Source organism: Montipora foliosa, chromosome 6, assembly GCF_036669935.1.
Source record: "Montipora foliosa isolate CH-2021 chromosome 6, ASM3666993v2, whole genome shotgun sequence".
Taxonomy (NCBI): domain Eukaryota; kingdom Metazoa; phylum Cnidaria; class Anthozoa; order Scleractinia; family Acroporidae; genus Montipora; species Montipora foliosa.
The window spans coordinates 48,710,163-48,722,662 of record NC_090874.1 but is presented as its reverse complement, the minus strand read 5'-3'; the positions used below and the strand labels follow the sequence as shown (position 1 = coordinate 48,722,662).

General features: G+C 37.4%; 2 protein-coding genes across 2 annotated transcripts in view; one reads left to right on the top strand and one right to left on the bottom strand.

Annotated features, from left to right (window-relative positions):
- The window catches only part of LOC138007570 (guanine nucleotide-binding protein subunit alpha-13-like), a 10,198-nt gene extending 9,310 nt beyond the window's left edge, over positions 1–888 (top strand). The window contains exon 3 of the mRNA XM_068854558.1: positions 1–888. This exon is cut by the window's left edge and continues 220 nt beyond it. Coding sequence (XP_068710659.1) covers positions 1–374 — 374 coding nt within the window. The 3' untranslated portion in view covers positions 375–888.
- Positions 1–12,500, bottom strand: part of LOC138007575 (uncharacterized) — a 103,626-nt gene that overhangs the window by 69,575 nt on the left and 21,551 nt on the right. The gene's annotated exons all lie outside the window — the stretch shown is intronic.

Below are 12,500 nucleotides of genomic sequence, written 5' to 3'. Positions count from 1 at the left end.
TCCTCGCGGACGGAACAACAAATTGCCTTGTGGACTCATGCGAATTCTTTGATAGAATAATCAACAGCTTTTTCTGTGCTCACAAGTCAGTCATCCTTTTCTTCACCAAGGCAGACCTATTAGAGGAAAAGATCAAACACTCGAACATAAATGACTACTTCCCAGCGTTTCAGGGAGATCCTCGAAAACTAGAAGACGTGCAAAGTTTTATTTTTCAGATGTTTGCTGATAGGCGACGAAAGAATTCTCGCGCTCTCCTCCAAAGCCATCACTTCATGACAACCAGTGACCCTAAAAATATCACATTACTTTTTCAAATAATTAAGGATAGTTACGTGTGTAAGTGTAGCCTTAAGAGTTATGAATTGCTGTAGTTTTCATTAAGTGAGCCCGATCTCCTGACCAGTTTTTTTAAATGTGCAAATATAGAGTGTGTAAAATACAAGAATGAAAGAATAAATGAATAAACGAATAAAAACTCTATAACACTGTGACTGAATGTCAGTGCATAATAATAGAAATAGGAAGTCTACTCAGTTCTTGGTTTCGGTAGATACAATTTTTGAGTAGTTTTACGAAGATCAAAGGACGAAGTTTTCGGAGTGAACATGTTAAAAAGATGAACTGAGCGAGCTTTTTGACGCATTTGTACATTAAATTTGCCTTTTGCTTCACCCTTCTAACTGGTAAGTTATCCCAGTTGAGAAGATAGCTAGAGTTCGTATCATAACTTTATTACATTTATAATAAAATGACCATGCTGTACAATATTTTCTTACAATAATTTGGTAAGTTAATTTTTAGTTTTCTATTGGCTGAAATCATTGTTACGAATCTAAAAAAAGGTAAATACAACTTTAAAGCCAAAGAAAAATAGTATTTCTGTGACTTCAGTGGTCATTTGTTTACATATAGTTATTTTTGTTCTTGATGAAATACAAAAGGGGGGACTGTTTGTTGTACTCTGATGAAAGAAATATTGAATGTGTACTCTGGTAAGGAAGCTGACTGTATAACAGTTTTTCTCCAAGCAGTAAATATTTTATAATTGTTAATAAAGCCTCATAATGGTTGCAGAAGGAAAACAACTTGTACAAAAACTTTTGTACATGCAGAACTCAGTATTTATGCTAACAGTTTATTCCTTGGCCTATTTTTACCACTGGAAAGGTCCACAAAGTTTACCTCACCTGCTTGACAATGTAAACAAGACTTGAGGTCATTTTTAGCACTTCCATGTCGTAATTCGTGTGCCTGATCGTGCCTGATAACATTTGAGCATCCTCTTCCTCTATGTTTTGCTATTAATGGGAAATGATTACTTTTAAACTCTTCAAAAGAAACTGCGATATCTTCAGTTTTATTTGTTACTGGTCCAAAAAAGAACTTACCTGTTTTGACCTGGTCACTGTTTTCTTGGGGGCCTCAATGTCCTCTTCCTCGGTATCAATTTGTCTTTCCTGGATTTTTCCTCACTTGCCCTTACAAGGTTTTTCAACACGCTCAAGCGTCTTTTCGACGCAAAACGACCTTTATGGCGACCAGAATTGGCACAGACAGAGTTTTCGTCATCTTCTCCAGCATAGGCCACCGATGGATTAAGTAAACTAAAGCCACATACAAAGCCGGCCAAGGAAAGATAAAGAAGTAAACGTTTGCATGGTTTGGTCTCAGGAATTTCGTAGTCCACTCCAGGGACTTCACGATCGATCGCAGCGCGTACACAAAAGCTATAAAATTTTCTTCTCTGCACCACATATGCTGATAAGCAAGCATCTTTTTCTTTAGCTAAGAGTACAAATAAAAACTTTTGGCGCCTAAAAATTTCGTAAAAACGCGATTTATCCTGAAAACTAGACATGAATAGAGTCCGGCAAAAAAAATTACGCGCCGCCATGTTTGTTTACCTCCTCCATGGCTTTTAAAAATCCCGCGAGTGACGCGCGTGATTCGCTCGGCTAGAACCCAGTCTTAAGGTGGCTAGTACCGGTTTCCTCGCGCGGGGATTAAGTCACCTTCGTTGCGTCACGCGTGAGTAACACGCACGATACAGGCGCGAGATTTAAAACCCGAAAAACCAAAACAATATGGCGGCGCGCGGCTTTTTTTCGCGCAAGGACAATTTTGTACTGTTGGAGACGAAATTTGCAATTAAAAGAGACTTTACCTGCAAGAACAACTTTAGTCAATTGTGTGTATTTAAGTGTCACTGTCTGAGAAAGTGTTCCAGGGGCCAAAAGTGGTGGTCAACCGATTTGGCTGAAACTTGGCACCGAAGTTGGGTATAATGAGATATTTCAAAAGCCACTTTGGCTCACTTCTTTGAGTTTTAGTTTTGGAGTTACAGGGGGGGTCTCATTTTTTGCCCTTTGAGCACCAAAAATCCAGCCTTCCAGGGCACATTTTGAAAGTGTGTTAAGACCCCACTGGTAAATTGTGCTGCCAAATGAATTTGACCATGAACTCTACTATAATAGAGCTTTCAGTTCATGCATGTAACTTTGTCCTCAAGGAATTGCACAGAGAGGAGCCTGGGGCTAGAGTTTGGCCCAAATTCATGTTAAAATTATAACCCAAAATAGCCATTTTTCAAAATTTCACTTTATTCACCTGCCTTCTTGCATAACTTCCAAACCTATACCACTGTTTACTTTAGTCACCCAGTTATCAAAATCAGTTGAGAAAAATTTGGCTTATTATGGTTTATTGAATTTTTGGAACAAACACTTCATGCCCCTCTAAGGTGATGCAAAATAGAATTTTGAGCCTAATTCAGGCCATAAACAAACCAAATTGTTGACAAGAAGCCCTTATTCTGTATTTGGTATGTGAAGATGAATTGTCAAAGCCAATTCAGTTTCGTTGTTTAGAAATAACACCGATTCTTACCTTAAAATTGATCTAAAACGGGCCTCTGATTAGCGCAACAAACACATAATTTAGCAAATCAAAGGTGATTTTATTCTTTGAAAACCTAGTAACCACCAAAGAACACAAATGATGATGTTCTCATGTACATGTAACAATCTTTTTACAAGATGCTTAAATTTTTCTTTGATTTATAGTCGTTCGTTTCACGACATATTTCCAAGCATTACTCCAAGCATGGAAATTCTCCATATTTAATTTTGTCAGGCCCATTTTTTTTTATTTTTACCTTTTTAAATTTAGCTTATCAAAAGGTTCGTCAACATATGATCTTCGTCTGACCTTGTAATAGCCTGAATAGTTGTTTTAAATACCCATCAGCAAAGGAGCATGACCATACATACGTAGATTACACAGACATATACGAGCTTCAGTGAGCAGTATCGAAGTGAATTGTGATTTTCCGAGTCCTTTAGAGCTGAAAAAATGAAACCATCCATCCACGGTTAGGAGAGCTGAATAACAAAAAGCTTGTTTTGCTTTTATAAAGAAAATAACCCAAACAAAATCTTTCATTGAGAGGATGCGCTTGTTATTACATCAAGCTAGCTGGCCAGCCATTTTGGACTTGAAGAGTGTGGGGACTGGACCGAGTTCCCGTTCAATCCTTCTCCCGTTTTGCGGGAATTTGTTGTTTTTCATCAGGTGTGTTCGAAATTCCAGAAAGTGATCTGTTGCAGGATAATTTTCGATGGCACTTTATTCCTTTGAAGGGGTAAACGACCAGTGCAGTGTCACGTCATGGGCTGGGAAAGAAACAGGAATGCTTTCTTTGTTGTCTTGCGATAGTGACATGACTGCATTTTAAAGCACAAGTAGAAGAGTTCAGGTGTGTCCGGGGAAGAAGAGGAAGAACTGGTGATGCCAAAGCTACAGGTGCTTCAAAAGATCAGTTAGGGATCATATACGCTCACAAATGATTTTTAACGCAGTTTTCGAGACTCTTTTTGCTTGAAGAAAGACAATGATATATAATTTACGATGTTGTCGACTCCAATTGTTTGTTCACATACTTGATTGATTCCTATGTTAATTTCCTGGGTCCTTACGAGGAGCATTAAAGATTCAACAAACTCATCGCAGCAATATCTTTATATATATAAAAAAAATATATCAATAAGAATAATAGAAATAACTTGAAGGCTGTTTTTTGTCTGCTCGAGCTGATTGTTTACATTCAGCTTGTCACGTTTGGCAATGCACAATTCGAGCGAGCTTGCATTGAAACTCCACCGGTCTCCTTTATTTGCCTGTTTCGTCGAAGACAAGTCAACTTAGAATAGGCTTAGCTACATAATTCCGCAGGAATTGTTTTGGGAATTTTAGACACGAAAAAGTATTTTTGAAAATCTCAAGAATATTAGAAAAAAATTGACAAATACTAGAACTTAAATAGCAGTATATATGGGAGAATACTGAACAGCAACATTTCACAGGCAGAAACGTTGAAAAAATGTTTTTATTTTTCTGTATTCCCACCAACCAAGAGAGGGCTCAGTCCACCCTCATGCTACAACAGTGTCTAGAGTACTGTTCACTGAGCACAACAAATCAGCAGTTTTCAGAGTCCTCTACGCTACAACTAATCAGCGGTTATTCACCAAAAGAGGCCCTCGCTATCAAAAAAGAATAAAAATTTTATGACTTTTTTCAGGGAATTTTAGAGAGTTTTAGCAGATAACACTCTTATTTAGGTATATTTTTTCATTATTCTTTTAATTGAATAGTTAACATTATTTTAAACAATTTGGTTAATTAAATAATAAAACAATTTTTTCTACAAATATACACAAATCTTCCGTACTCTTCCAGAACGATTCAGAGTCAGTTCCCATTCAAGTACGACATATGTGTGTTCATTGCCTATGCATTATTCCAAGCAAACCTGAATAATATCAACTAATTCGGTTGATTTTGCGACGATGTTTTAGTGACATTTTCTCCCTGAAAATGTCAATTTCGTCGAAAAACTTAGATGCAGCATGTTTGCAAAGAGCTTTGACGAAAAGGGTAAATAATGGAAACCGGTAACTGAATTGTGCATTGCATGATAAGCGTGTGCACGTGACAAGCTTAATGCTCGAGCAGACGAAAAACAGTCTTCAAGTTATTCTTATCGTACTTGTTTTCAGTTTTTTTTTTTTGGAGAAATTGATGAATGTTTAGTGCTCTTCCTAAGGACCCAGGATATTAATATGCGAATCAATCAACCATATCGTAATTTACATATCGTCGTCTCTAAGATCACGATAAATGTCATTTGTGAGCGTATATGATCCCTAACTGATACTTTGAAGCACCTGTAGCTTTGGCATTACCAGTTCTTCCTCTTCTTCCCCGGACACACCTGAACTCTTCTACTTGTGCTGTAATCATGCAGTCATGTCACTATCGCAAGACAACAAAGGCAGCATTCGTATTTCTTGCACAGCCCATGACGTGACACTGCACTAGTCATCTACCTCAAAGGAATAAAGTGTCATCAAAAATTATCCTGAAACAGATCACTCTCTAGAATTTCGAACACATCTGATAAAAAACAGAAAAAATTCCCGCGAAACGGGAGAAGGATTGGACGGGAAATCGGTCCAGTCCCCACACTCGTCAAGTCCAAAATGGCGGGCCAGCTAGCTTGATGTAGTAACGAGTGCATCATCTCAATGCAAGGCTTTTTTTGGGTTATTTTCTTTTTAGAAGCAAAACAAGCTTTTTGCTATCCAGCTCTCCTAACCGTGGATGGCTGCTTTCATTTTTTCAGCTCTAATGGACTCGGAAAATCACAGTTCACGTCGATACTGCTCACTGACGCTCGTACATGTCTTTGTAATCTACGTATGTACATGTATGGTCATGCTCAGCTATTCAGGCTATTACAAGGTCAGACGAAGATCATATGTTGACGAACCTTTTGATAAGCTAAATTTAAAAAGGTAAAAATAAAAAAAAATGGGCCTGACAAAATTAAATATGGAGAATTTCCATGCTTGGAGTAATGCTTGGAAATATGTCGTGAAACTGACGACTATAAATCAAAGAAAAATTTAAGCATCTTGTAAAAAGATTGTTACATGTACATGAGAACATCATCATTTGTGTTCTTTGGTGGTTACTAGGTTTTCAAAGAATAAAATCACCTTTGATTTGCTAAATTATGTGTTTGTTGCGCTAATCAGAGGCCCGTTTTAGATCAATTTTAAGGTAAGAATCGGTGTTATTTCTAAACAACGAAACTGAATTGGCTTCGACAATTCATCTTCACATACCAAATACAGAATAAGGGCTTCTTGTCAACAATTTGGTTTGTTTATGGCCTGAATTAGGCTAAAAATTCTATTTTGCATCGCTTTAGAGGGGCATGAAGTGTTTGTTCCAAAAATTCAATAAACCATAATAAGCCAAATTTTTCTCAACTGATTTTGATAACTGGGTGACTAAAGTAAACAGTGGTATAGGTTTGGAATTTATGCAAGAAGGCAGGTGAATATAGTGAAATTTTGAAAAATGGCTATTTTAGGTTATAATTTTAACATGAATTTGGGCCAAACTCTAGCCCCAGGCTCCTCTCTGTGCAATTGCTTGAGGACAAAGTTACATGCATGAACTGAAAGCTCTATTATAGTAAAGTTCATGGTCAAATGCATTTGGCAGCACAATTTACCAGTGGGGTCTTATCACACTTTCAAAAGGCCCCCTGAAAGGCTGGATTTTTGGTGCTCAAAGGGCAAAAAATAAGATCCCCCCCTGTAACTCCAAAACTAAAACTCAGAGAAGTGAGCCAAAGTGGCTTTTGAAATATCTCATTATACCCAACTTCTGTGCCAAGTTTCAGCCAAATCGGTTGACCACCACTTTTGGCCCCTGGAACACTCTCTCAGACAATGACACTTAAGAAAAATTGTTTCTGGAATTTAACGTTTCCCAAGTTTCAAAGGCAACTCGATCGATCGTGACGGCCATATGGAGCGTATAAAGGACTCGCAAAGTGGACATAAATATGGAGAATGGACACACCAACAGAAATCATTTTGCTTGTTCTTCTTCGCCACATTCTATGGGTTGTATTTTGTTTGCTTGACGAATATTGCGTATGCAGGAGATAGAGAAGACGAAAAACCAAACTACCAGTCCAGGCGACACAAAGGTTGCTTTGCTTCCAAACGACGAATTCAATCCGTAGCAAATCTGACCAGAGCAAAAAAATGCATAACCCAAGGCAACGAAAATCACCTTGAAGAGGAACAAGACTTTGAACCTCCAAGAAAAATAGAAACGAAGTCACAGGTATGTTGTTTATGCGATAAATATTGTTACGTCTTTAATGTTGGTTCAAATGTTGCAAATTAGCTAGGTCGACCATTTCCATTTCCTTCCTGTTACTTTGCCTTTTCGTTTGAAAAATTTAAATATCAGAAAGTAAATAGCTTAGCAAATATATATATATATATGTTATTCACCGACCAAGGCCGGTGGATAATATTTTTATTTATTTCTAAATTCTATTTTTAGAAGGTAGGAGAAACTATTAAGAAAAACTGGAAAAGTCATGTTTTATTTTACACATTGTCTCATCAACGTGTCAACAAATGTACAATAAAATGAATTGGTCAGGAATATTTTTACACTGTGTGAAGTTTCGCTTTCAAAAGTCAACAAACTTGGCGAAATGTAGAACAAGCCATTTCAATGTTTCAATTCGCAACTTCACTCTGCACTTTGCGTAGTTGGTTACCATGACCGTGGTCAGGAGATAGGAAAATACTGCCCACTCCCGGAACCAATCAGATTGCAGGATTCTCAGGATACCGCCCGCTCACGATGGTGAAAGAAAGAAATAAATTTCATTACAGCAACCTACACATGGGGTTGATATTTGTGGTACAAGACTGATTGAACTTCACGTTCTGTGAAATTACCTGAAATCTTGTTCAAACTGTAAAGATGAGTGTCTCTTGGTGTCTTCAGAAGTTTCTTGAAGCAATAGTAGGGAAGCAGAAGCAAAATTATAGTTTTCTTCTTTTAAGAAAAATATCATTTCATTGTTACCATACAAGTAGCCTACAACACAATTGTGTACAAGTACATCACTAATATTAAGTAATCTTTAAAATTAGTGTAGAATAGAGAAACTATTGTAGTGGTGTGAAGGTTGTTGACTCTTCAATTCCAATATAATCCCCGAGTCATAAAGAAAGGAACATTTGTGAAAAATAGTTGAAAATATTATGAGTGATATTTTAATATCGAGTTGTTTGTGAATTAAAATCTCAAATATCATCGATGAAAGATGCTTATTTATCTGTTTGTAATAGTGCCTGGCATTTTTTGAAATTATTTTACCTGGGTATTAACAAATTAGTATGGGTAATCAAAAGGCGACAAGTGAAGTCAGGGAATCATCTCACCCACGTTTTGTCCAAAATTAAATAGTTTCCTGAGCCCAAAGGCTCGGGAATTTATTGATTTTGGACAAAACACAAGTGACTTATTCCCTAATTTCAGGAGTATACCATTTGATTAGCTATTAACATTATGGGTGACAAATTACGTTCATAAGACGCCAATTTGGCACTTTAGGAACAGTTGCCATGGCAACATTGTAATTTCACATGTCAAATTATAAATTAACGCTGAACTTTCGCGCCAAAATTAAGGAGTAATTTGTCACCCATGTTATAAGCTGAAATACAACTCATCTTTTCCAATCAAATTGCAAAGTACAATACAATACTTTATTTTGCCACCATCAATTTTACAAATTGGGAGGTACACTCTGTATTCACAAGATAGAGGCTTCAAAGGATTTTTTTTTTTGTTTACTACTAACTTATATTCTTCAATTTATTGTTTTGTTGCCCCATTCAAGGAAATGTGATATTCAAATGCTTAGGTCCTTTGCCTTGTTGTAACCAAAACGTCCATAACAGCATGGATATCTCCATTTTGCAAATAGAAAACTAACACGATGTGGCAATAAAACAATGGAACAATAAAGGTCCATTCTTCTTCATAAGTACATTAAATTAACATGCCTCAGCATGAGATAAAAAAATAATATGATTTATCATTTGCTTTTATGCAACATTGGCTGAGAAACAAATTAGTCACCACATGAAGGTCATTTATTGCTTCAACAGGTCCATTATCCTTCGTAAACATTACTGGAGAAAAACAAAGTGGTCTTTAGCATTAAATGCAGCTACTGAGGTCACATAAATGAACAATTCGATGCTCACGTTGAGTTGGAAGATGTCAGGGCACTGAGAAAAATTCTTTTTGAGTCATCGCTTAGCCTTTCCAGAAAAGATATTGTTGAGAATTCCAGTATCACTAGTGTTTCCCACGCAGTTGAAGACATGCTCCACCTCGATCGACGCCATGAACTTCTCTCAACATTCAGTGACAAGCTGTTCAACACAAGCGATACTGGGCCAATTAAAAGATCAATGGCCCTAAACATCGCCGATAGTGGTCTATTTTACGACGACAATCACAAACTTTACACTACATTTGGTATGGTCGCTATTCTATCCAATCCACCGACATCTTCATCAGCGAAGACACCGCGAGTAACACGAACGAAGAGGATACTGACCGCCATCGTTAAACACTTCGAGGAAATCAACCACGAAGAATAGGACAAAATGCCAGTAAAAACATTAAATAAAGAAACTCCACCTTTTACGATATTTAGAAGCCTCGCGATCTCCATACATCTTGAACCAACACCGACAGCGCACGTGTTCTGTAAGCAATTTCAAACTTTCGCTTGATGCTTTTTGACAAAAACATGGCAACTCTACCCAGAATTTGTGAAGAAATCTTCAGAGTAAGTCCAGGAGGTTTGTCTTGAACGACAACGACAACTGTAAAGGTCTGTAAATGGTCTTTTGGCTGCAAACATTTGAAAACGGTTCACTAGGTGCCCGCGCGGGCACACGAAGCAGTCAGCGGTAGTCGAAACGGCTCATGAGCAACTGCTGATCTTATAAAGTCTGGATTTTTTAATGCGTGTGAACACGCGTAGGAATAACGGAACTCACGAAGGCTTTTGCACGAAAACAAGCCCGGTGACCCCTTCTTTTTATTGTTTTAATATAATATTACAATTGAGAGGAAACGTCAGAAAAAAAATTAAAAAATTCTACGGAAGGAAATTTCTACTTTGGGCAAATTGTCGTTTTTCCAAGTTTTCAAGAAATCGGCTCCGTAAAATTCTTTGTAAATTGCTGTGCATTTTCCTTTTCAGATGCCAAAAGCTACTGCCAAAAAAAAAACATGGGTCACCGGGTTAATTTTTTAGCTATTAGTGACATACGCTAAAAATCAGGGTTGGAAAATCCTTGTGTAACGTTGCCATGGTAACTGCTGATGACAAAATAACAGCTGCTTTTGATCAAGTATAAGTTATACAATCCAACCCTACCAAAATATTACAGTGGCCCTGGTTCGCCTTTATGTTCTATTCTTTCAAAGTTATAAGTCGTCAAAAAGCCGAAAACTGGTACCAGCCATCTTAAAACTATTGTGAGCCTCCTTAAAGAAGCTCTGGGGTCGAGGATGGTATATGCCGTTACCATGAGATGCGCACGCACCGCCGTGACGGAAGATATCAAGATCAGGGAAAAGGTCGGAAAAGGTAAGTAATAATCTTGTCCTTTCTTATCCAGGTATATCCATTTACGTGTTTAGATGAGGCTATGGAAACACGAAAAACGTCTTCCATTGCTTAAGCTGCGAATCCCACGAAAATTACCTTTAAGACTGAACAGAATTGTGGGCTTTGTTGAACCTATCGAGAGGTTAAAAATTCGTGTCCAAGTACACTAAAGAAAATAATAATAATAATAATAATAATAATAATAATAATAATAATAATAATAATGATAACAATAATCCTTGTGCAATACAATACTCAACATCATCACCTGCCGACACTACGCATCAATACTAGTTACTTTCTATAGTCTAAAATGATTAATCGTCACCACACTGCACTCACACAGCACTAGCCGTTATTAATCGTAACTTAACGTTCATTCAATTCGCGTTACTCACGTTAGCCATTACTAAACGTCGATGTACGTTACTACACATCACCGCCCGTTATTCTACGTGACTAATCGTCACTACTCGTCACTAGACGTTACCATACATCACTAGCCATTACCGGCAGGTACAAAACACAGGTCACAGGTCATTGTTTTACCAACTCAGACAGTATCCTAAACATTCATAAAAGCTAACCTTAGGCCTAAAAATTTTGTTTAGGCCTAATTAGGCCTAAGGTTAGCTTTTATGAATGTTTAGGATACTTCCTGTATTGGTAAAACAATGACCTGTGACCTGTGACCTGTCACCTTTGTTTTGTACCTGCCGAGCCATTACTACTTGTCACAAGACGTTACAACACAGCGGTAATCGTTATTAATCGTCACTAGACGTAACTACACATCACTTTCCGTTATTCCATGCACGTTAATAGCCGTCACTACTCGTCACTAGACGTTTAATACTACAAAGTGTGCGCACACACCCTACTAAAGGTAACATACATAGATGCATGCATACTATGCATAAATTTTATTTCATCTCGAATTTCCGAATAACTACAGGAGCTAATATCTTCGAGACATTACATTTACAGCTAAAATACATACCATATCCAGATACCTACTAAATACATAATATTTAAAGATATATTCATTAAAAAGAAAAGCCGCTGTACAAAATGCGGCCCTGGATTCTCTTTTAAAAACTCATAGGTGCGGATAAAATCAGGTAGCTCATTCCGCAACTTAGCTGATACGTAAGAAAAAAGAACTAAGACCATAGCTGGTTGTTCCAGATTTATTGAGGGACAGAATGTAATTTCCGCGAAGATCATGCCTCAGAAGAGGACGGGAGAGAAAACGTATTTTTCCTGTAAGCTCGAAACCTCCTTTTTTTTTAACAAAAATACTTACTTAAGGAAATTTTGAAATGTGCATATTGGCAAGAGGACAGGTAATTTGCAAATACAAACCTCAGTATTCTCTCGTTTACATTATACTGTTGAGTGTTAAGTATTTATGAGTCAATGAGTCATGAGTCAATGAGTTTTAATGAGTCAACGAGTTAGTGCAGTTAATTAAACCATAGAATAAAAGCTAAAATTTCACAGAGTGCTTAGGCCTAATCACTGAAACGAGGGCTTGTGCTTAATCAACAAATTATTGCTATATTGACTGTGAGTCTCATTGACTCATGACTCATGACTCATTGACTCATTTGACTCATAAAACATGCGTTCTCTATATTGTTTCTTTGACAAGAAATTACGAAAGGCCAGGTTTGTCCTACGAGGATAACAGCGAAACACAGCGCTACTTTGTCGCCAATTTTCTATGAAAGAAACTTGTTGAGAAATCAAAAGTCTACGTTAACAGCACACACCAGGGCTACTCCTTAGTATCTGGTTAGAAATCTTCTTCTCACAACTTTTTTCTCCAGCCGCGCGCACTTTAACCATTCACGGATGAGGGCCAGTCTCTTGCTTCCCAAGTTGTGCCTCGCTCATGCCCAAAAAGAATTCT